General features: G+C 41.7%; 1 protein-coding gene across 3 annotated transcripts in view; it reads right to left on the reverse strand.

Annotated features, from left to right (window-relative positions):
• The window catches only part of pdzrn3b (PDZ domain containing RING finger 3b), a 181,258-nt gene extending 167,135 nt beyond the window's left edge, over nucleotides 1-14,123 (reverse strand). For 2 of the 3 annotated variants that reach the window (XM_036571550.1, XM_036571549.1), the window contains exons 1-2: nucleotides 10,224-10,943; nucleotides 1,079-1,165 (exon numbers count right to left, since the gene is read on the reverse strand). In XM_036571550.1, coding sequence (XP_036427443.1) covers nucleotides 1,079-1,165; nucleotides 10,224-10,943 — 807 coding nt within the window. Of the gene's footprint in view, nucleotides 1-1,078; nucleotides 1,166-10,223; nucleotides 10,944-13,999 lie in introns of those variants that run through there. The other variant, XM_036571551.1, reaches the window with a different exon arrangement.
• Between the last annotated feature and the right edge of the window lie 11,340 nt (nucleotides 14,124-25,463).

The following is a 25,463-nucleotide window of genomic DNA, read 5'->3' on the forward strand; positions in this document are numbered from 1 at the left end:
GGGGAGCACTTTATACTGGCAACTAATATACTATGCTGCATTAAATAGTAGCTCTGGATTATTAATACCTGGATACTGCAATTACAGTCAGTAATTAGAGATACAACAAAATGAAAATTCTTGGCCAAAACCGAAACCAGTGCTATATCAGACCAGCCTAAAAGCAAAAAAGCTGACCATATATGAAGGATTTTGCTCCAAAATGCACTAGACTGACCATTTTTAAAGAATTTTTATTTTTTCATGATATTCGATGTTGGGAGTGAACATACAAAAAATCTCAATGCAATATTATGAATTCATATTATTAGAGAAATAAAAACGTGTATTTTTTTTTTACCAAAAACTTTTAAAAAATTCCTGTTGTTACAAGATATACAGAACTTTGGAATGACACTTGTCAAGTAAAATCAGGTTTATATAAAATAATATTACAGTATGTAGACAGCAGTATGTGCCACGGAACAGCTGATCAACCAAGACAATGAATTACATCATTTTATTATTTATTATTATTTTTTTTTTACACTTTTTCTGTTATTTGTGAATATTTTTCATCATGTGAAAAAATACTCAGTCTAATACCAAACACAATTTAGGTCAAGCTCATTGTGTTTAAAGTCTTTTTAGAGCTTCCTGAAACTCTCACTGCACTGGTCCAGTCAAGAACAACGTCATTAAGTACGTCACACTTCTATTCTGGACAAACCTCACCAAAACTCATTAAAGGCTTCGGTACCCATTCTCGCTGATATGGTTACCATAACTACCACTTCAAAAAAGGCAGCAATAACAGTGCAGAGTGGCCCCAATCTGGACACTGTGGCATCGTCCAGGCTGACGCTCCCTGCCAGCCCTGAGAAACTGTACTGTTTTTAGAATTTAGAGGAAGCGTCCAGCCACCTGTTTCTAATAGGCTCCAATCTCTTATCTGTTCATTCTCTATTATAGTGGAGTTCGTGCAAAGGACTCAGAACAGAATGTTCTTTTTCACCATCAGACCTAATTAAGCAACATAATAGCACGGCGTATCAAGTGTTGGTGACAAAGCTAATGCGCTAATCTCCTGTAGACTTACCATACATGGTCTTCCCCCAACGATATTAAAGCCCAAAGATCCAGACTCCCTGTGGAGCATAACCGCCACACTTTTGTTCTCACCACCCTGAAAAGAAGAGAGATGACACAACTGAGAAAAACACTTTCACCGCATGTTTGTTCAAAATGGAATTTTAATTAGCATCATAGTCAACTAATAATTAAAGTTATAACTAATACACTCTCAGAAATAAAGGTACGCCACTGTCACTGGGGCAGTCCCCCTCTTGTCACTGGGGTGGGACCCTCAAGGGTACATCTCAGTGCCTTTAGTCAGGGAACATATCTGTCCCATAATCCATTGAGATTATATGTTCTAAACTGTACTGACTCCACACACCCCGTCTCGTCTCCAGGCTTTTATTTTACTGTTCTGTTTAAAACATTCGGTTATGAAAAGGTACAAATACAAACTTTTCACCTGGAAAAACTTATTTAAGGTTCACAATCAGACCTTAAAACCACTGTTGGACCTTTGAGGGAACATTTACACTGTTTGTACCTTGATGAACGAAAAATGTTCCTGAACAGAACCTTTAGGACTTAGAGGACTGACGTTATAAACTAGACACCAAAACATAAAACGATGGTTGATTCACAATTTAATTTTTTTTTGGGATAAACAAGAATGAAGTATGAAGATACACAAAATTCTGAATTTGATCTGCGACGATACAATGGTGTCTGGATTCAATACGTTTTTTCATACAGCTGAAAATCTGCCCGAAGCTAACCACAAGCTTATGCTAGTCGTGATACAACATGAATGTGATACAACACATCTTGTATTGTTTAAATCCGCACTATTTATAGTAATTTTTGTCATGAAATAATAAAAAAGAGCAATTTGATAAGCGAGATGTGGTCACTGCTTTTCGAATATGATGCTGGATATTAATTTTATTGTACGTTCATGCTCAGTGCTTGACAGCTTTCTCGGTTATTATAGAACAGCTCCGTTCATCGTCAAAAATATCTTAATTTTCACAGCTTCCAACAAACTGAAACGTACACGGTAGTAACGTCATATTAGAATGATTTAATACATGCATCTGCAGCAAGAAACGCTGCTTTTTATAGATATTAAAGTTAAGGCGCATTTCATATTTTCTGTTTCGAGTCCTGAGTGGCGCAACTGTCTAAGCGTTGACCCTGTCACCAGGAGATCGAGAGTTCGATCCCTGGTTGCTACAGCCGTCCATGGCCGGGAGTCCAAGAGAGCACAAATGGCCTCGCTTTCTCTGGGTGGGCAGGATGGCCCCCGATCTCCCCCCATCACTCGGCGTGATGCTAGTCAGTGCAGGCGTCTGGCGCTTTCCTCCAAGTGCGTTCAGCTGTCCAATGACATTGCAAGAGCGACGGTCCGAAAAGAAGCGGTCACGCTTCACAGGTCTCGGAAGAAGCCTGTGTTAGCCTTCGCCCTCCTAGTGCTGGTGGTATCATGTGATTGGGGGAGTCTTAACTAGCGGGTGGAATATGGGATGACTAAATTGGGGAAAAATCAAAAATAAATAAATAAATAAATAAATAAACAATGCTTGACTTAGTAAGGTGTGGGAACAAGATCATGCCTTAATAATCTGTGGTCAAGGCTTAATTATCTCGTTCCCGTGCCTTACTAAGTCATGGCCACACATTTGGATCTCGTCCCCACACCTTACTAAGTAGTGGCCACAAGTTAATTATCTCATTCCCGTGCCTTACTAAGTCACGGCCACACATTTGGATCTCTTCCCCACACCTTACTAAGTAGCGGCCACGAGTCAATTATCTCATTCCCATGCCTTACTAAGTCAAGGCCACGCATTAGGATCTCGTCCCCGCACCTCACTAAGTAGTGGCCACAAGTTAATTATCTTGTTCCCGTGCCTTACTAAGTCAAGGCCATGCATTAGGATCTCATCCCTACGTCTTACTAAGTAGTGGCTACAACTTAATTATCTCGTTTCCGTGCCTTACTAAGTCGTGGCCATGCGTTATTTTTATTTATACTGGATGTCAATGGCATTATCTCGTTCCCATGCCTTACTAAGTCAAGGCCACGCATTAGGATCTCATCCCTACGTCTTACTAAGTAGTGGCCATGACTTAATTATCTCGTTCCTGTGCCTTACTGAGTCGTGGCCACACGTTATTTTATTTATATATCAGCAGGGCTCCGAAGCAAAAACATAGAAATTGTGCACTAAAATTTGAATTATGTGTGTTAAGTAATCAAAAGAGGGTCTACAACTGCTCACAGTGAAGAAATGCACCTGTCACAGACTAAACCTCATACAAATTAAGAAATTCTGCCCAGCTTAAAGTGTTGGGCAAAAGAGCTGTGAACTGACCATTAGCTTAAAGGGTTAAGGCCTCGGTCTTTCCTGATTTAAAGGTTAGAATATTAAACACGCAGGCAATGACTCTCTCAACAGCGGAGCGACTAGAGCTCAGAGACGAGAGCTGAGTCTTAACGCCTCTTTCTAGAAGCATAACAGCACTAGCGAGTCAGCTGTCAGTTCTGTGCGCCATAGGATACGGCACCTAAATATAATACAGATATTAATGGTATGTACAGTGCCAACCATCTTAGCTGACTGTAGGCAGAGCAGTGGAATGCAGCTCCCTAGGGCAGGTCATATGTCCCATAATTCCATGGGTAACCAAGAGGGTGCTAAAATGAGAATGGAGTACATCACTGATGTTCAGTTTGTCGACCATTCAAGACCAGATTTCATTTGTTGAGAGGACACAAACATAATAGCCCATGAGGAAAGGCACGCGGCCGCCTCAAAAGCCCCCACTTGACGGCTAACTGTCTGGCTTGAGTAGATGCTGCATCGTCTTGCACTGTCTACTTGAAAAACCCAAGAGGGGCGCAGTCACAGCATCGTCTGGAGCAGCTGGGTCAACAGCCCATGTTAAGTGGACAGACTCAATCTCGCAGATGACAGCCCGCTATCATCGCGCCGCTTTCTCTAGACGTGGGCTTTCGGGATAGCGACACGTGAGGGAGCATTCAGCGGGAACAACTAGAGGAACCGCATTCCCTGACCAGACCACTCGCTCCCTCTTAGACAGCACTCAGGGCACCCCTCTCGTCCTCTCGCTACGAGGGATACTTCAAGATTTTGTACACATCAGCGAGTGGATAAGAGTTAACCACCATGTTCTGTTCCAGAGGAGAGAATCTGATCCAACTCAGACACGCCAGAGGAGAAAATCGTACCCGAGACTCCTTTAATCACTCAAGAAGTGGTCAGCAGCTCCTGGAGATCCTACAAAGTGCAGTTCCAACCCTACACTCTTAGATGGTGCTTCACGGCTCTTTAGTAAAGAAAATGGTTCTATATAGAACCATGAACACTCAAAGAACCCTCTGCATGATTAAAGGGTTCTTTGCTTAATGAAATAAACCTCACTCCACTCACGCTTTTGGATCAAAAATAATAATAAACCTTACTTGATTGAGTAGTTTAACTACTCAGGTCGCTGATGTTCGGCCAGAAATCAAAACACAGATCTTCGCTATTATTTTACTGCTCGCCTGTCGTTTTTATCAGCTGCAGCTCGAGCTGCAGGAATGACATTAGAGCAATAAGTCAGATGGTAAAACAGGCAGATTGTACTGACAGTACAGCGCTGAAGTGCTGCTAGAAGAAGAGGAAAGCCAGCTCTACTGATGAATTCCCTCGTTTCATCATAAAACGCGTTCCCACCAGCAGTGAGCGGAACAGGGTTCGGTTGGAAGCGGACAGAGACCCGCGGGTTTCAGCTGTTAATTTCAGACCCGAATACAGGTGGAGTCTTCACACATATCAAAACGGAGCAAACTAAAGTAAAAAGTTTGATAGGTCCGCACTGAACAAGGTAGGAGAAACGCAGCGAGGAACCTCTCCATCTCTGGCTAACTGCACTGCGCGCCGGCGGCTGTGACTGCGGTGTTTTTGTGTATACGTCTCTGCCGGCCCACTACGAACTACTCCTCCCTGCGAGTTCAGGCCCATGGACCACTAGAGAGTGCTTTGCAGCCCACAGGTTGAGAAGCCCTGCTATACAGCACCCAAAGGAGTTCTTCTGTTGTTACAAGCTTGACATCATAATAGAAGAACCCTTTTCAAAAAGTTTCCATATAGAACCATCTACAGCACATTTTCCGTCCATCTGAAGAAAACTTTCATGATGGAAAGAACTCTCTCAGTTTGATGTCATGACGGCTAATTAGAGCACTTAGAGAACTTGCAAGAATTAGCATGTTTCTCTTTACTCTGCTCTCCTACAGGGCTAATGTTCGCACCCCGGTAGCCACTAGGCTGGCATCTAGCTTGCTCTACTCGCTTTCCTTGCTGCTCTGGGGCTTGTAAACTGCCCTTTCTTGAGAGAGTGTGGAGAAATGGCACGGGTAGATAGGTCACACAACAAAGCGGGTGTCGTTTGGGTACCGTTTAGACTCATTTACACTCTTTAGTGCACTCGAATTACGCTGATGGGTTCAGTACTGCAGCCTGCGAGAAGTCGTTAATACTGACCCACTGCACTGTGTATATATATAAGAACAGGGTGCTGGCTTCTGATTGGCTGATACAATCACTAGTCCCTCTGAGTTCTCCTGCTACAATATCAAATATTATGGCATCTGTCATGACAATCACCAGTATCTACACTGTTATCTCACTGAACAAAATCTGTCATGACAGCTAATGATATCTGACATGTTTATGGAACAGTTATTTACATGCACTTAATAATCTGATAACTGCAGAAAATCAGATTTTGTCAGTAATCCGATCAACACGTTTACATGCACTTGAGTAATCAGATAATGGGGAAGCTCCAGGTCTACATAAGTCAGACAGTAATCAGATTTCTGCTTTGCAACCAGCCAATAAACTCACAGAAGACAACATGACGTAAAACTCAAACTTCATAATGCAGCTTTTTTTTTTTTTAAACATCGCACCACTTTACCAGAAAATATGAACATACAGCATCTAAAAGATGATGAATATTTAAATCCTTCATTTCATCAAGCAGGTATTTGGTTTCAGCGTCACTCCAAAAGTGTTTTGCTGCGTCTCGTGGTGACGCTGCTCACTAACTTCCGGTACCGCTGTCTGTTTTCACACATGCACAGACTGAGAAATCCAAAAGAAATCAGAGCAAGAGTTCACATGCACTGAGAAATCTGATTACATGTTATGTAGCAGAGTTGAAGTACAGTAGATTTACCTGTAGTAAACGATTACACTTTAAAAACATAGTATTTATAATGAGAAATTTTGAGAATTTATGGATTCTTACTTTAGTACAACTTAATTACTTACTGCTTAGTTCATAGATACTTTAGCAATAATTAAGAAATCAGACTGAAAAGATTTTCTGGTGTCTTTTAAATGTAAAGGAAGGTCCTAAAGAAGCACGAAAACAAATCAAGATTTCACATACGCAAGTAAAAAAGAGACTTTTCTGCAGCCAAAACTTTTTCCCACCAGAACTGTGCTCCACCAAATGCGTCCAAAATGTGGCAAACCCCTTCAGCAAAAGTTTTACCACAACAGAACACAACTAACTAACTACATTTGAAATGAACACATTAAAACAGTCACCTTCTTAAGAACGTCAGGTTTTTTCACAAAAATCCAGACCTGCTCTGATTTCCATTAAGTCTAAATCATCACTTGTGATGTTTTAATGCACCCACGCAGAAACTCCATAAACTGAAGTGCAGCAGAGAAACTCATGAGGGTAATTTGCTGCTGGCGTCTTGCGGCCTGCAGGCTACAGATTAATAAACATTCAGCCCTCCCCCTCAGACTGCCAGGTGGCTAAAACTGCAGCTGACAGACATGTCTCAAGGCTGGATGAGGAGCAGAGACAGAACAAAAAATCCCCTCTCTGTCCACTTGGCCTAGTTTCTCTTAGTTATTCAGTTGGAAGGCACGTAAATAAAGGTACGGGGGTCTACAAAGTCAAAGCAGGCCACAAGAATTTCAACACCGTGCAGGCAACTCAACTTCTGCACCGTGAAAATGATCTAGAACACGCAACCACAGGCCCCTCAGCGTGCGCGAGGTGTTAAAAGCAAAGCTGGAACCCAAAGAGGAATGAAAGCTGAGCACCAAAAATCTGCTGTTGAATAAAGTTAATCATAACCAGAAGACTGCAGGAGAACAACATCAACCCAGCTTCCAAAAAGTGAGGGCTGAGAGCTGCACATGAACAAGTTTTCTTTTATACAGTAGTAAGATTACAAAGTATTTAGGGGTTGAAGACACATAATATCAACCTGACTTCCAAAAACTCAATACAGTTAAAGGTGAGAGCTACACGACTTCACGCCAGCTTCCTAACACGACGCGTGTAGAGCTCAGAGCTATTAACATTTCCAGAAACTAGGGGTTAAGGGTGGGCAATATGAGTATCGTTATCATGATAAATTATGTCACATTATGTCAAAGTCTGGTTTTCTGAGCATATTGTGGATATTGTCAGTATTTCAACAGCATTTACTGCATGTTTCACTACAGAGACAGCATGATTTTACTTGATTTAGTGCACTGCAGAATGTGAAACACTGAATAACAATCACTATACTTATAGTTTGTGATAGTATATTTTGAATGCAGCACTACTGGTTCTTTTTAAACTTCAGAAAAATGAAATATCACGTCTTGAAGTATTATGATGTCATATTTTGTCATATTGCCCACCTCTAGTTGAGAGTGAATGCTACACATCAACCCAACTTGTCTACTCTCAGTTCTAACCATGTCAAGCTTTTGGGAAGCTGGGGGTAACACTGCATAGCTCTACAATGTCTAACCAACCTCCCAGTACCTTAACACAGCTTGGGTCCTGTGTTGCAGAGCTGAGAGCTGCAACTTAACCTCCCATCTCAACTTCCAAAAACTTTACATGGCTGGAGTTCTACCTTGCAGAGCTGAGAACTACACAAATATATATGGAACTTCCTAAAACGTCAAAAAATGGAAGCTGTAGAACATCAACCTTCCACAAGTTCAACATGGTTAGGGATGAAAACTACACACCATCTACACAGTTTCCCAGGAAACTCAACATAGTTTGGGTCCTACTTTGCAGAATTTCCAAAAACTTGACATTGTTAGAACTGAGAGCTTTACAACATCTACCTAACCTCTGAAAACATGACATGACTTGAGTGCTGACCTTCAGTAATGAGGGCTACACAACATCAGCTCAGCTTCCAAAGAATTCACAGAGTTTGGGCTGAGAGTTTTACAACATTTACCCCATTTCTAAACACTTAATGTGGTCATGACTGAGAGCTCCTCATATAAACTCACCTTCCAAGAATGTGGTCAGAGTCCTATCTCACAAAAAACTTGACATAGTCGGGCCTGAAAGCTAATAACATAAACTTAGTACCCAAAAATTCAACAAAGTCAGGGCTAAAGGCTAAAGCACTTCTCAGAAACTCATCATGGTTTGGGTCCTACTTTGCAGAACTTCCAAGAACTTCACACAGTTTGGGCTGCGAGCTTCACAGCATCCAGCCAACTTCTAAAAACATGACATGGCTTGAGTTTTGACCTACAGTAGTGAGGACTGCACAACATCAGCTCAACTTCCAAAGAATTCACATAGTTTACGCTGAGAGATTCATAACATCTACCCAACATGACATGGCTTGAGTCCTTCCCTTCAGTAGTGAGGGCTACATAACATCAGGTCACCTTCTTAAGACTTCACATAGTTTGGGCTGAGAGCTTCACAACGTCTAAAAACTTGACATGTTCAGGACAAAAAGCTACTCAAAAAGCTACTAATACAAACTCAACTTTTCAAAAGAAGTTAATCTGGTTAGGGTCCTGTTTTGCAGAATTTCCAAAAACTACACATGGTACATAGTTTGGGCTGAGAGCTTCGAAACATCTACCCAACTTCTGAAAACATGACATGGCTTGAGTCCTGCCCTTCAGTAGTGAGGGCTGCATAACATCAGCTCAACTTCCAGAGACTTCACACAGTTTGAGTTGACAGTTTTACAACATCTACTCAACTTCTAAAAACTTGACATGTTCAGGACAAAAAGCTACTAATATAAAAAATTAATATGGTCAGGGTCTTATCTCGCAGAATTTCCAAAAACTACACATAGTACACAGTTCGGGCTGAGAGCTTTACAACATCTTCTCAACTTCTGCAAACACAACATGACTTGAGGTCTGACCAACAGCAGTGAGGGCTACACAACATCAGCCGAACCTCCAAAGATTTCACAGAGTTTGGGCTGAGAGTTTTACAACATTTACCCCATTTCTAAACACTTAATGTGGTCATGACTGAGAGCTCCTCATATAAACTCACCTTCCAAGAATGTGGTCAGAGTCCTATCTCACAGAAAACTTGACATAGTCGGGCCTGAAAGCTACTAACATAAACTTAGTACCCAAAAATTCAGCAAAGTCAGGTCTGAAAGCTAAAGCACTTCTCAGAAACTCAACATAGTTTGGGTCCTACTTTGCAGAACTTCCAAGAACTTCACACAGTTTGGGCTGCGAGCTTCACAGCATCCAGCCAACTTCTAAAAACATGACATGGCTTGAGTTTTGACCTACAGTAGTGAGGACTGCACAACATCAGCTCAACTTCCAAAGCCTTTACATAGTTTGGACTGAGAGCTTTACAACTGCTAAAAACTTGACATGTTCAGGACCAAAAGCTACTAATACAAACTCAACTTTTCAAAAAAGTTAATGTGGTTAGTAGTTTGGGCTACACAACATCAGCCCAACTTCCAAAGCCTTAACATAGTTTGGGCTGAGAGTTTTACAACATTTACCCCATTTCTAAACACTTAATGTGGTCATGACTGAGAGCTCCTCATATAAACTCACCTTGCAGTAATGTGGTCAGAGTCCTATCTCGCAAAAACTTCCCACAGCCAAGGCTGAAAGCTAATAACATAAACTTCCAAAAACTCAGCAGAGCCAGGGCTGAAAACTACAGCACTTCCCAAAAACTCATTTCGGCTGAGAGCTTTACAGCATCCACTTCACTAGAGAAAAACAAGACACGGATCGAGTTCTGCCCTTGTGAGAGCTACTGAGAGCCACTGACATCACCACCCCAGCCTTCCTCCAGCACCCCAGCGCTCCTACCTTGCACGGCGCCGCGATGGACCTGCTGAGCGACTCGATCCGCGCGCTGTATTCGGTGAACTTCTTCTGGTAGCGCAGCGCGGTCACCTGCAGCTCGCTGTGCGCGGCGGCCAGGCGCGCGAGCAGCGCTTTCTCGCGCTTGCTCGCCCGGAGCGCCTGCCTCTTCAGCTCCTTGCCCAGGCCGTCCACCTTGGCCTGGAGCGCGCCGCCGTGCGCCTTGAGCGCCTGCACGCAGCAGTGGGCGCCGAGTGCGCGCTCGCGCTGGGTCAGCACCAGGCCGCAGCCGCGCTCGCGCTCGCACGCGCCCGCCGGCCGGTGCTCGCACTGCTCGCGCATGTGCGCGTCCACGTCGCGCGCGTTCAGCACCTGGCCGCAGCCGCGGTGGCGGCACGAGGCCGGCGCGAACTCGCACGTCTCGGCGTGCTCGGCCAGCCGCTGCAGGGGCACCACGGCGGCGCAGCCCCGCGCGCTGTGCTCGCAGCGCGTGGCCAGCTTCAGCACGAGGCTCTTGAGCGGCGGCACGTGGTGCAGCTCGGCGGCCGAGACGCGGCGGCAGCGCGCCGGACAGCTGCTCCGCTGCGCCACCCACGGCAGCACGCAGCCCGCGCAGAAGACGTGGCCGCACGGCGTGGTCAGCGGCTCCTCCAGCACTTTGTGGCACAGGTTGCACTTCAGGTCCGGGTCCACGGCGCCCGTGAAGCGGTCCAGCTCGAAGCCCATGGCGCTTCGCCCACTTTGGCCGCACGGCTCAGCCAACCAACCCAGAGCAGAGTCCCGCAGATCGGTGTACAGGAAGGGGGAGGAGGAGGTGGAGAAGGAGGGGGTTTGGGCATTGGAGGACTCCGGAGCGACTGACTGCGAGCTCCTTCTGACCGAGCAAACTAATTGCCTGAGACTTCCTAAGGGGGGGAGGCTGGAAGTTTTGCTACCGTAACTCTTCTAACAGGGGCGCAAAGGGTTCTTGGTCACTTTCCTTCATTACAGCGTAATTGCGCTCGCTCACTGCATTTGCGTCATTGTTTATTATTGTTTTCTTTGAGGAAGCATTTTTTTCCTCCAAAACAGCACATTTTATTCCCGTTTTGAACAGACTGCTTGTTTAAACAGCGATGCCCCCTGGCTGATAAACAGCTGTCTCCTTCAATGTACTGATAACTAATCTGTGTTTGCGCATCTGCACTACATATGTAGTGTACATAGTGGAAAAGTGCTCTACATATATAATCTGCTGCTTTCTTCCAGCGCTTTCCCTCCTAAGCAAACTGCTTGCTTAAAGGACAATTCCGCCAATTTTTCTAAATTTCAGTCACTGAGATGTAAACAAAATCATTCAAAGTGGTTAATCTGAAATGGCTCACTGTAGAGAAACTTGGGCCCAATCCCATTTCTTATTTTTACCCCTACCCCTTGTTTTCGAGTGTCACCTTGCCCCTTAGAACTGAGTTACAGAGGTAGTGGGTGAAATCTTCCCTACGAAATGGGACCCTCAAATAAAAAGAGCATTACTTCATTAACAGCTACCAGCGCTGCTCTGTAGGCGACCCTGCCAGTCTGCAGTGACAGCAGAGGAGGGTAAAGTTCAGCTCCTCACTGCTGGGCTTTAGTTACATTTAGGGCATCATATGCCTTCAAAGAGGGGGGCAATTATTTATTATCACCCACCTCTAAGTCTTATATGATATGAAGTTGAAGTCAGCTATTCACCAGCTTATCGTTCAAATTTTCCCGTTCCACCTTAAATGGAGCACCAGTTACATTTTGGAGCATCGCTATTTAAGGAGGAACGGGTAATTTAGCCAGCTAGCTACCGAGATAGCATATTACTAGCAATTTTTAATACTTGTTATGAAGAAAAGGACCATAATACATTGAAAAGACATTAAACTAAGATAATATAATGATCATGGTCTATCTCAACAAGAATCAGGACACCCTACCCCTAGACATGAACAGGCAAAATGGAGGGGTAGAGCTTAGTGGTAGGGGCGAGTGGTGAAATGGGATTGGGCCTTGGACTCGGATAGCCAAGCAAATTACAAGGAATTGAAAAATTTGAAATAAAATTTACCAACTTAAACAAATGAAAATCAAGACAAAAAGATTTATAATAAGAAATAAATCAAGAAATTTATATATTTTTAAAAATAACAGCTCAAATAGAAAACATAAAACATCTATAAAATATGTAATGAAAACACGTTAAAATTAAGTAAGAGAACCAACTTAGTAGTAAGCAATAAGAAAACTAAAACTTCAGAAAAATCTAATTATTTACTAGAAGAGAACAGTAAAAGAATTAACATTAAATAAAACAGTTGCAATAAAATATTAAAATAAAATGTGTTAATAATAATTATTATTAATAATAAATTAATGAATCAATTAATTCCAGCTCACTGGTGCTCTATAGCTAAAAGCAGATTTTCCCAGTTCAGTAAAACCTCTTGGTATCTGACAGGTGATCCAGTCGCTAAAGCGTTACTTATAGAGATCATTGATGAGATATTCACACCAAGCAGTAAAAGACACTGAAATAAGCCATGAAAATCAATAAAAATGAATAGAAAACCAAATAAAAAATTAAAGACAATTTTTATTTTATTTCATTTAATTCATGAATGTTGTTTAAAAGAAATACTAGTTAAACATTCAGTGCAGCACACAGATTCCCCAGGTGGTTTTACCAGGCTTTTCTTTTGCCTGATCTCAAGTCAGATTGCTGTTGAGGTTAAACAAATGTATTACGCTCTTTTAGAAGTTTTACTTTTATTGGGCAGAGTGACTGATCAGACTATCCGTTAGGATCAAGGATGACTGTATAACTTTATGCTGCAGAGCAAAGCAGCAAGAAACACTGTATGTATGAAAGGCCAGCGTGTGTGAGCTGTAGCAGTAGGTAGCGTGTGTGAATCAGGCTTAAGTCATGCTGTGTCTTAAACCACATTGACAAGTCTGTGCAACCTTAAAGAAGACCTGGATGTGGTTTGAGAGAAGTTTTGAGGATGTATTTTTTACAGAAATGGTTTGGTCTGTTTGGGTGACTATTGAGTTTTAGTGTTTGTTAGCAATGTTAGCCTCGCAGCTCCAGTTGTAAACAAAAGCAAATTTTGAACTCCAAATGTGTCTCGGCCAATCAAATCCATTTGGGGTCAGTGGAGAATTTGGTAAATTTGATTTTTTCACTAAATTATTGCTCTGAGTAGTTTTTGAGCTGCTACTTATTTTGTGGAAATAGACTTTTACTGCTGTCATTAAGTGACTCTTATTAGTCCCATAATGGGGAAATTTCACCTCCGCATTTAACCCATCCGTGCAGTGAAACACCACATACACACTAGTGAACACACACACTAGGGGGCAGTGAGAACACTTGCCCAGAGTGGTGGGCAGCCCTATCCACAGCACCCGGGGAGCAGTTGGGGGTTAGGTGTCTTGCTCAAGGGCACCTCAGTCATGTACCGTCGGCTCAGGGGATCGAACCGGCGACCTTCCGGTCACAAGGCTGGTTCCCTAACCTCCAGTCCACGACTGGCCGTTATTTCACTGTACTAATATTATTACTGGAGGATGAGTTTGGGTGGCTTTCCCTACGTCTGTATATGACTCAGGAATCATGAATTTCCCTCCATGTGACATGAATTTCTTTTTCTAAACAAGCTGCATGCTTAAATCATGATGGCCTGAGGTGATCCATGTCTGTTTCAGTAAGCCGATAACTAATCTGCGTCTGTGTTACACATGCAGCATGCATGGTGGAAAACTTCTCTTTAACTCACCTCCTTTAAATGGGCATTTTCCATCTCTGCAGGACACAACGCACCCATAAAAGCACTTGAACTGTAAATGAAGAAAGCCCGACCCAACGGCTAGTGGCGCTTCTGTTCAGCACCAGGCCCAGAAAGGCCCGTCCAGTGGTTGCTTCTCTGTCCTTTTGTAAACGGCGACCGTGTTAGGAAGAGGGAACAGATGGAAAACACTCTTCTCTTCGGCTGTCAACATTCTGGGAAATCAAATTACTCGAGATGCTATGCTTTAGCAATTCAATCCACATGTGCGCTATTAAATAATAGCACTCCCAGCTCATCAGTAACTTCGGGGGGGGTGGTGGTGGGGTTGAGAAGCAAAGCAGAAAAAAGCACGCACGCAATCAATCACGGACTAACGTGGCTTCTCTGCCTCCTTTCTCTCTCTCTCTAGTGTGGAAAGAAAGCCAGTCTTCAGAGGGAGACGGACCGGCGCACAGGAGCGGAGCTGTAATCTGATAGTTTGTCCAGACAGAAGCTTGAAGTAATGCAATCATTACTTTGAAAGTGGACATAGACGCTGCATTAGTGTCACAGAAAGAACAAGAAGAGAGAAACTGAGAGGGGTTTGCTTACCAGAGGTGGAAACCGGCCTGTCACTGTTATTATGACAAATTTCATTCCAATTATTTGAGCTGATCGCAGTTTTTTCTACAGTTGTTTGCTTCAATCAGATGTTTACACCAGAACAAATGGAACATGAATTGGGTGTTTTCGGCAAATGAATGTAAATAAAAGTAAGCAGAAAAAGCATTTCTGATCTTACCATAACAGCAAAACTTCTGACCAGTGTAGTTGTGTACGGGTCTACCAAGTAACAGTACTGTGCAAAAGTCATTTATTAATTTATTTCATTTTCTTTCAAAACAGCTGTTGAGTACAGATTACTAATATTTCCGCATCAGTCAATATAAAAAATATAAAAAATAACATATGTAACAGAAAATCCACAGAATAATTAAGTATAGTATCTAATTATGTCAGTATTTATTGTGTCCACTCTTTGCTTTCATTACAGTTTCCATTCTTATTCCATACCTTCAAAGTTCCGTCTTAGAAGTTGGTTGGTCTCTGACTTTTGGAAAGTACTGAATGTTTGTTTATTTGAACTCAAGCTGTTTCTGTCGTCAGTTGGAATCAATAAGTATTAACAGCTAGGGAGAAAGATAATCAGCCAATTTGGCCACTTTTGGCTTGGAGTTGTTGCATAAACAGCTCTAAGTCGTGGGCTGGAGGTTAGGGAACCAGCCTTGTGACTAGAAGGTGGCTGGTTTGATCCCCTGAGCCAAAAGTACATGACTGAAGTGCCCTTGAGCAAGGCACCTAACCCCCAACTGCTCCCTGGGTGCTGTGGATAGGACTGCCCACTAGTGTCTGTGTGTTCACTAGTGTGTATGTGGTGTTTCACTGCACGGATTGGTTAAATGCGGAGGTGAAATTTCCCTGTTGCGGGACTAAAAAGGTTCACTTAATCTTAATAAAGCAATTAAATTATTAATCCTGTATTTATATGCCAATTAATTGTCACCTAACATTTAATGATCATGACGTGCCTGGGTAGGAACTACTCTATTTACAGTAATTAAACAGTTTTTCTCCATAAGTAAATCAAAGTAAGTTTACTTTTGCAGTGAGTTTAATGTGTAAGACCTTCAGTTCAACTCTAAAGTCCTAACTAAAGTCCTAACCAATGGGAGAGCTCACTTGGCTGTAGATACCACTAAGAAAAAATCCTGGTTTGACAATTTTCTGTTGGCCACTTCAAGTATTTAAGCTCTTTGTTTCCAATCAAAACTTACAAATGAAAGAAGAGTATTACAACAACACTTGTGGAGTTTAAAAACAACAAGCATGATGATTATATTAAACAAAAATGAAAAAAGACATGTATTTATTTATTTATTTCACAGAATTTATTAGGCCTTCTCTGAAGCTTTGCAAAGCCCTCTGGGTTTGATGGTTCCCCACTGCTGCACTATGATCAAACCTCTCACATCATCATTTTATTTTAGGCCAGAAAGAACCCAGAAAGAGATAAAGGAGCCCAAGAAACTACACTGGGGTTTCCAATAAAGTACTTGGTTCAGCCAAGATTGATAATAACCACTGTAGAAGATTATGATTTGCTCTGCATCACAAACAATACTCCAACTCATCCCAAAGGTATTAGATGGAGCTTCATCGCTCCACAACCCCAATGCTGGACTCTTGGCATTGGGTATGGTGACCTTATTCTCTTGTGTGGCTGCTCCAGAGCGCACCATTCTATTGGTCAGTGCTTTTCAGTGGAGTGCATTGTGTTAGCAATGAGTGCACCTTAAAGTAGGGTTTGTGAGTGCCTATCAGCTTGCTAACTTCATTAATCTCAGCTAATATTCAAGGTAACATGCAAGGTAAGCTGGTAGGCAGCTTTAGATGCTTTGTAGATACTTAATTTACTTTCAAGTTACACTCAACTAAATATCTACTAAATAAACCATAATTTTAACTCTAAACCTGCTCTAATCCTAACTCTAACCTTGACCTCAACCCTAAACCTAAACCCAACCCTCACCCTGGTCTTAGCCATAACCCTGGTCCAAATCCTAACCCCACCCCCATCACTGTTTAGAATGTGTTTCATCAGATAGTTTGTTAACAATTTGAACATCTGTAGAGAATCTATAGGGGACAATAGTGGACTATCCAAATAAAGTGAGACCAGCTTGGTAAGACTTTACAAGAAATTGTGTGAATCGTTTTTTTCCATCTTATTTACTGTATCACTACAGTAGCAGTACTTTTACTTAAGTACTTTCCATCCCTAGCTTTTGCAGGCAACACTGCATGCAGACACGCCTGCTTTCTTCCTTTTCTTAACTTTATTCCCATTTAAACACTGGCAAACTTGTATATACTGAAAGAAAGCGTTTCCTCTGGTGGGTTGAGTGAGAGATTCAGTATGAGGGTAACTGAATTGCAGAGTGTTTGATTAGTAGGGAAGCAGAGTAATTAATCTGTCACTCTGCTAAGTGGTGATTTATCACTGCTAACCACCAAAGAACAACATGCCTCTCGCCGCCTGCTTATTTTGGGCTGGCGCTGCAGACCCTCCCTGCATCTAGTTGCATAAACTATGCTAATCTTTTCAAATCTTTGTTTATCTGCTGGCTTTGGATAAGTGGAAGACGGAACATTGCCAGCTCTTCTCCAGATGTGCTCTAGCATTTATGTATCAGTGTACTGTGTTACAATTAACCTATAAGGGTCAATCATGTCACACAACACCATTCAGAAGTAGACATTAACTATATATGAGAAGGAGAATGATGGTTGTAGTCGCTTTGGGATGTTAGCTGAACTTGGATTCATTTTTTTGTTCGCTGCTTTCTCCAAAAACAGAGAATAGTTTTACAGGAATCTGGGTCCAGATCCATAATGATCAACTGGAAAATTCCCAAAGCACATAAGGAAGTAACCAGGACTCAAAATGAGAATTTTCTGGAGGGGTGTGAGGTGGACCCACTGAGAGTAACCAAGACTCAATAGGAGAAACTTCATAAGAGCATGAGGAAGAACCACTGAGAGGAACCAAGACTCAAAATCAGAAACTCTTTAAAGGGCATGAAGAGGAACCACTGAGAGGAACCAAGACTCAGAAGAAGAAACTGTCTAGGATCATGTGGAAGAACCACTGAGAGGAACCAAGACTCAAAAGGAGAAAATGTCTATGATCGTGAAGAAGAACCATTGAGAGGAACCAAGACTCAGAAGAAGAAACTGTCTATGATCGTGAAGAAGAACCATTAAGAGGAACCTAGACTCAAAAGAGGAAACTCTATAAGATCATGAGGAAGAACCACTGAGAGGAACCAAGACTCAAAAAAGTCTTTAAGATCATGAGGAGGAACCACTGAGAGGAACCAAGACTCAAAAAGTGAAATTCTCTGAGATCATTAGGAAGAACCACAGAGAGGAACCAAGACTTAAAAGAAAAAAACTCTCTAGGATCATGTGGAAGAACCACTGAGAGGAACCAAGACCCAGAAGAAGAAACTGTCTATGATCGTGAAGAAGAACCATCGAGCGGAACCTAGACTCAAAAGAGGAAACTCTATAAGATCATGAGGAAGAACCAATAAGAGAAACCAAGACTCAGATAAACAAACTCTCTAAGATCATGAGGAAGAACCACCGAGAGGAACAAAGACTCAAAGGAGAACCTCTCTACGATCATGAGGAAGAACAACTGAGAGGAACAAAGACTCAAAAGGAGAACCTCTCTAAGATCATGAGGAAGAACAACTGAGAGGAACAAAGACTCAAAAGGAGAACCTCTCTAAGATCATGAGGAAGAACCACCGAGAGGAACAAAGACTCAAAAGGAGAACCTCTCTAAGATCATGAGGAAGAACCACTGAGAGGAACCAAGACTCAACGAACCCATCCTCTTCTGGACGACCCTCAATAATGGAATTATTATATGAATAGTTGAAGAGGCCATCAACAGATTGAAGGTAAGATCCAGTGACTAATATTAAAAATCTCAAAGGTCTTTCAATATTATGTTCTTTCCCACCATGTAACAGTCAAGTGGATAGCATAGTAGGCCTGTTCTTAGCAAACGACATTGCCTAACAAGGCAGCCGCAAAAATGAGAGCACTTCTCTCCAGGCTTAGCGAGGAGACAGACAGTGTCTCATCAGTGATAAGGATGTAATCCAGCCCTTAGCCTGCACACAGCCTCATAAGAGTCCCCACAGGCCTTCAGCCTTCTCCTAAATGTCTTCCATCTTCATTCAGACGCCAGCCGTCCCCGTCGCCTGCCTTCTCCAGCCTACTTAGATAAACTTCCCCGCAATTTGGGTCAATTTATGGTAAGAGAGAACACTCATTTGTGGGTTGTTGGCCTTGAAATTTTGCAAAGGCAAAGTTACAAATGTAGTATTGCAGCCAGAGTTTTTGGGCTAAAAGCAGCGTCCTTCACAAACAACAAACAGACGTGGTGGGTGGCTTGTACGTCTTTCCCCTTGAAAAAAGCAAGATGCTGTGAATTAGCGCTGTAAATAAAAACAAGTAAATAATTGTGAGTGGTTTTCCTGTCCAGGCTTACTTGAAACAATACGCACCGGATCATATCTGGCAGCAGTCAATGTTTTGTGTACGTGCTTGAACTTGATTTTGTTTACTCACAAGCTGAACACTTTGTGAAACCAATTATCCTGATTCTTACGTTGCTTTCCATGCTTTGCGTCATTCAGACTCGAGTCCTTAAGGCAGAAATATATTTCTTCTCTGAACACATGCATCTGCAGTCTCAGACGTGGCTGAGTCACTGGACCTACATTTGCATGGACCTCAAGGCAAAGCATGAAAGCCTCTCCAAAGCCCTTTGCCCATGCCTGCAGAGCAAAAGCGGCTTGTGTACGCGAGGCTCTGATCGTCGGACTCATTGTTATACGGATAATGCTGGAGGGATACAGATTGATCTACATTCCCAGCATCTGGGATGAGGGCGTACAGCACGGGGCTTTGGAGCCCGGCCATAAAGTAATCATCACCAGTCTTCTTTAGTTACGATATGTCGAGAACATGAGGGCGAGGTGGCATCCCGTGAAGATGACTAATTGCTCTTTTGGGATCCGTTTTCGCCCCGCATCTACGTTGCCTACGCAAGACAATGACTGAAGTGAGTGGAATGAACTGTCAACAGTAGTTTCATAAGTCTTTTATTTACATGTACTTAAACTGTAAGTCCTCCAAAGCTCCACCCTTCGAGGCGATTAGCTAACGTGGCATACGAGACTGCACCGATGCCTAAAAAACCCTTTAGACCTTCTCGGGAGCTTTTCAGGGTTTCATCCCGAGCTCCAGGGAGTTCCCACACTGCCTGATGGTGGTTTCTCGGAGCGCCTGTGCAGGAGAGGTGTGTCCTGCTGCGGTATGGGGGCGGAACGTGTCCGTGCGAATCTCTCCGTGACCTCGTGATCTCGTTCCACTGAAGCACGGAGGGGAGGGGCCGGAGCTGGAGGAGGCAAGGCCGCACTTGTCTCCTGGAGGATGCTGATGACAGATGGTGTGAACAAAACAAGCAGCCAGACTCGTGTGACAGAAGCTCACTCTACCTTGTCTTTTTTCGCTGCTTACGGAGGCGAAGACGTGGAAAATTGAGTCGTAAATGCACCTTCGGTGAAACACCTGGTGTTTCTAAAATAATCTAACAAGTGAACATATTAACTAACTGGGGTGGAACATCCAGAGACCTTCGGAACAGTGATTTATGGGTCTATTATTGACATAGCATGTTGGCCCTTACATAGTATCTATACAGTCATATGCAAAAAATTAGGAACCCCTGGTTAAATTTGTTTTGTTGAATTATATATTATATATTTTGTTGAAATATCTTCGACAGAGAACACACTTCTGCACATTTTAATGCATAATTACTGTTTACTTGCTTAACTTAAGTTATTGAGGGGGGGTGAAACCCATTAACATACCAGGTTTATGTCATACAAAGGCTTATTATTGAGTAACTACAGGGACTTCAATGCAAACGAATGGAGCTATTCTTAGGTTATAGAAGTGTGTGATAAAACTCTGGGCCTGCTTGCGGGCCCATGGCTTGTTAAGGGGTTAAATGTGGCTCGTGCAAAAGTTATGGCACATTTTGTTTTTCCCATATCCTAACCTCAGCAAAGAGAAATTTGAGAAAGTTTGAGGATGTGTTATTTCAGAAAATCAAGAACATGTAGAGGGTGTTCAATCTTTTGAGTACAATGTGTAATAATATAATGTATAATTATAATACATACAGTATTGAGTCATGTTATATTATGCATGTTAGGTCACTGTTGGAGCAAAGCCTGGTATCTTCTGGTATGGTAACATTTCAAAAATGTTTTTAATTAAGTTAATGTAAAAAGATTTTTTTTGTAAATCATTTTAGATCTTTTCTAAAAGTCTAAGAGTAATAAAAGTTTCACATAAATGTAAACACAGCTAGCATTTTCCAATGAGTTTTGATCTGACTGTGACAGTGTGTAATATCTAGAAATAAAATTTATAATATTAAATTAGCCTGTGACATATTATGTTTATGTTATGTGTAGTAAAAGTTTTAGCCCATGTTACATTATTTATACACATAATTTAACGTAATGGCCTGTTACAGTATTTTAATGTTATGTGCCATAATAGTAGTAGCCTATGTTGCAGTATGAAGGCCGTCTACAGTGCAGTACAAAAGGCAGTGACCACATTACATTTTTGAATCAGCCATTAAGTACAAGTTGTTCATTTTTCAGTGACAGTACAAAAATCTGAATTGTTTGAGTGTTTGAGTTTGAGTGTTCAGTGTGTCACTTTATTCCAGCTTCCATTCTTTTCAGGAGACTCACTTTCAGTTCCTCAAAGAATCTGCAGACACACCTCCAAAGTTCAGTCTTAGAAGCTGGTTGATCATTTTCTGAAGTAATCAAACACATTCAGTGGTGTTGAGGTCTGGACTCTGGGGCGGTCAGCCCATTGTTCAGCTTCTTTGTTTGATGTGTCCGTCTCCTTTTCTCAGTGAGGTTCTTCTTGACAGCTACACATCCTTTCAGACCCACAGCGCTGAGTTGTCTTCTCACAGTGGAAGGATGGACAGAAACACCTGTGGATGTTTTCAGACCTGAAGCAGCTTGATTTTCTCCTCTCTCTCAAAGACGAAAGCTTTAAGTGCTGTTTATCTGTTTATCTTTGGTGTCTACCAGGCCTTCCAGGTGGTTGTTAGGAGTCCCAGTTTTAGACACTCTTGTTTTCCACTTATTTTCCTTTGACTTTCTCTTTCCTTAAACAAGTGGATTATCTTATATCTAATCTCTTCAGAAATATCTCCTGAAAAGTGCATAACTTGTACTTAATGACCATTTTGGCTTGAAAGTAAATAAATGAAGGGTGGTCTGTAACTTTTGCGCAGTACTCTATGTGAAGTATAGTAACACAGCCTTTGCCACACTATGTACTGTAGAGCCACTTTACTGAAATTACTAGAAACACAAGGTCAATCCAGATGAACCGGCTCCTCTATCTCTTGTTTTGGGTTTCCGTGGTGAGAGAGCTGATGGGTCAATGCAGGTAGCAGAGAAGTCAGTGAGGACATGAGTTCCAGAGGACCTCTGCTCATAGAAGACTAATCTCAATTTCACTTGCGGTGAATCAGAAAACACAATCTGACCCATTTCCAAGGCTGCATGCACAGTAGCTGCTGCTGAGTTCATGCTAAAACTTTCCAAGAACAGTGGGCTCTTGGATTTGCCGACAGTGCAAATTTGAGTCAAGAGGGAACTCAAATATGAAATGCGTGCTTTGCACAAAGTCAAGTGTTGATCCAGATCTGTGAGCGGTTATGGGACGCTCGGGTTTGCTGAAGAGGGGAGGAAAAACTTGGAAAAAGCGTCTGTGATTTTTCATAGCATGCAGTCGTGATATATTAAGACACTGCTGCAGATGACGCACAAAGCCACTCACGTGCCAATGCACTGTACAGAGCAGAGCGACCTGAACCCCATTCCCCCACCCCCACTCCGCAGAGTGGGATCTGCACTGGATCTTGAGTTAAGCTCTAAGCATTTTGGCAAGTGGGCTAACTCATAATGCATTAGCTATAGAGGTTTCCAAAGGACAAGTGTGGAATATTACAACCAGATGACTCCTTTTACAAGGCGGACACCCCGAATGACTCCAAACAGAGCAGACAGAAAGGAAAGAATCAAAAGATGTCAGAGTTGGAGAAGCTGATTCATTGCAGCCCCTACAGAACGGATCCATCGTTTTACAGCGAGGCCCTCGTTCCATTTGTGCTTTAAATTACATTATGTTCAGTAGTTAAGCGCTTTGATTCGTAAATCACAGATGACAGTGAAAGTTTGTTAGAAATCAAGTAAAACAGAACTGTTTTATTTGGGCATTAAGTTGTGAGCTCATGCTGTATCTTCTTCACATCCTACCATCTGTTCTTTTGAGAAAGGTGACGTGGGAACTGGAGGGCAGACAGGCTGTTAGGAGCTACAGCTGACACCTGAAAGAGGGTGACAGCAAAGCTGGAACTGCCACTGTGCATGGAGAGAGATAAGGAGAGGAGTGTCTGTGATGCGGTGATGACAGCAATGACAGCCGGGACCCAACGGTAACGAGAGTTTAACCCTTTATATATATATATATATATATATATATATATATATATATATATATATATATATATATATATAAAAGTAAAGAAATATGTTTTAACTGTTTTTTAAAAACATTGACAGAAGGAGCCTGGCGGATGTTTACTGGTAACGCGTTCCAGATCTTTGGTGCATAATGACAAAACGCTGCCTCTCTGCTCTTTTTAAGTTTCATATGTGGAATATGGAGAAGGAGCACTGGATGATCTTAAAGCTCGACTTGGAACATCATCTATCAGCACTCAGCAATGTAGGAAAGCGCTAAACCATTAAGACATTTAAACACTAGTAGTAAAATTTTATAGTGGATTCTAAAGGAAACAGGCAGCCAGCGGAGCGAAGCTAGAACTGGTCTAATATGATCCTTTTTTCTACTTTTCTCTGTGTTAATATTCTTGCCACTGCATTTTGCGCAAGTTGTAGTTTGTTTGTTTTGTTTGCAGGAAGTTCTACGAACAAAGCATCACAGTAACCAAGTTGAGAAAACACAAAAGCATGGATCACAGAGATAAAGTTGAACTTGTGCTTCCTTAAATGATAAATATATATATATATACATATATATATATATATATATGTATACACACACATACATACATACCCTTTACATTTATATATACACACACACACATATATATATATATATATATATATATATATATATATATATATATATATATATATATATGTATACACATAACACATAACACATACATACATACCCTTTACATTGTGCAAATTTCATGAAGAATGGACCAAAAGAAACGACCCAAAATGACTTGGAAAAAAGTCTGGTTCCATTGACTTACATTAAAAGTAAAGTAGGTTTTTTCCTTCTTCTGTAAAGTTAGAATTTTGGACAACTATGAAGCATTTATGGTACATTCATATGGCATACAGATAGTCATTCAGTAATCCAGTGATGATTGTTCATGAGCACATTAAACCACACATCTCTTCTTTTGAGGAAATATGATATTCTAGTGATGTTCAAAAACCATCAAAACATTCATGACGCATCACACGAACCTGTGAATATGTTTATTACTATTTCAGCAGGTGTTCATTTAAGTTTTCACTATTAAAATGGTAACACTGAGTTTCTGAGTGTGACATGTATCAGATTCAACGCAACCTCAGGCAGGCACTCAATAAACACTACAAACCCTCTTATTTAGAACTTATTTAAAACCTTTCACAGCCAAAAGATTAAAAAAACGGCCCAAATCATTATTTGCCGAGGACAGTGCCCATTATTAAACAGCATGAACAGAACCGTGGGTGAGTTTATCTGTTCTTTTGGAATCTGCATCTGTTGGGAATGTATAGGGACCGTCTCTGTGGTGTGGTCTGGGTTCATGGCTGGTAGAACAGCTCTGCAGTATGTAACACAATCTCTGAAACAGATGCATGGACATATGGGACCATCAAACCTTCTGTTTACTCAGAATCTTTTCTAACCACTTGAGAACTCTTATAGTGATTAGTGTCACTGAGTTCATTGGTAAGTAGCCTTGATGTCCAGAGTGGTAATATCACCTGGACGTGCTGCACCACTAAACTGGACAAACCTGAAACTCAGAATGACTGTTTACATCTTAATGATTTAATTATGTAGAAATTTTTAACGGTTGGTGGAATTCCCCTCTAATGTGAGGAAGGTGTGTACACTCTGTTATAATGAATCAGTTTCTGGTATTTGGAGTGGATGCAACTAATTCGATTCATTCAGCTGCACTAAAATTGAAGCCTAAGGGCTGGAACGAGGAATAACAGACGAGCGTCTCTGTCTTTTTGGCAGTGGTCATCAGCCTCACCAAAGAAACTAACAGATAAAACTTATTGTGCATGGACAGTGATGGTACTTATTTGAACCAAATATGGAAGTCTTTTAAAGCGTAAATAAAAAACAATTTATTGCTAAATAATAAAAACAATTTAAGATTTGTTGAGTTCAAGGAGTTTTACCCTTCAGATCTTTAGGGTTGGAAAATAATTGAGTAATTGTACTTCATTATTTTGGAAGTTGTGTACTTTATTGAGTGCTATTGAAATTGAATATCATACATTTATGACATTTTCCAAGAGAAAAACAGATTTTTTACTTCTTAGAACTTTTTGCAAATCTCAAAGTCCAGGAGATTGTTCTCTCTCGCCGCTCAGTTGAATTCCTGGACATTTTAAGCAAACATTTTCTTAAAACATCCAACCAAACTGATATCAGTGTGAAATGTAACTGCCCA

The sequence above is a fragment of the Colossoma macropomum genome, unplaced genomic scaffold (genome assembly GCF_904425465.1).
Source record: "Colossoma macropomum unplaced genomic scaffold, Colossoma_macropomum, whole genome shotgun sequence".
In the NCBI taxonomy this organism is placed as follows: Eukaryota; Metazoa; Chordata; class Actinopteri; order Characiformes; family Serrasalmidae; genus Colossoma; species Colossoma macropomum.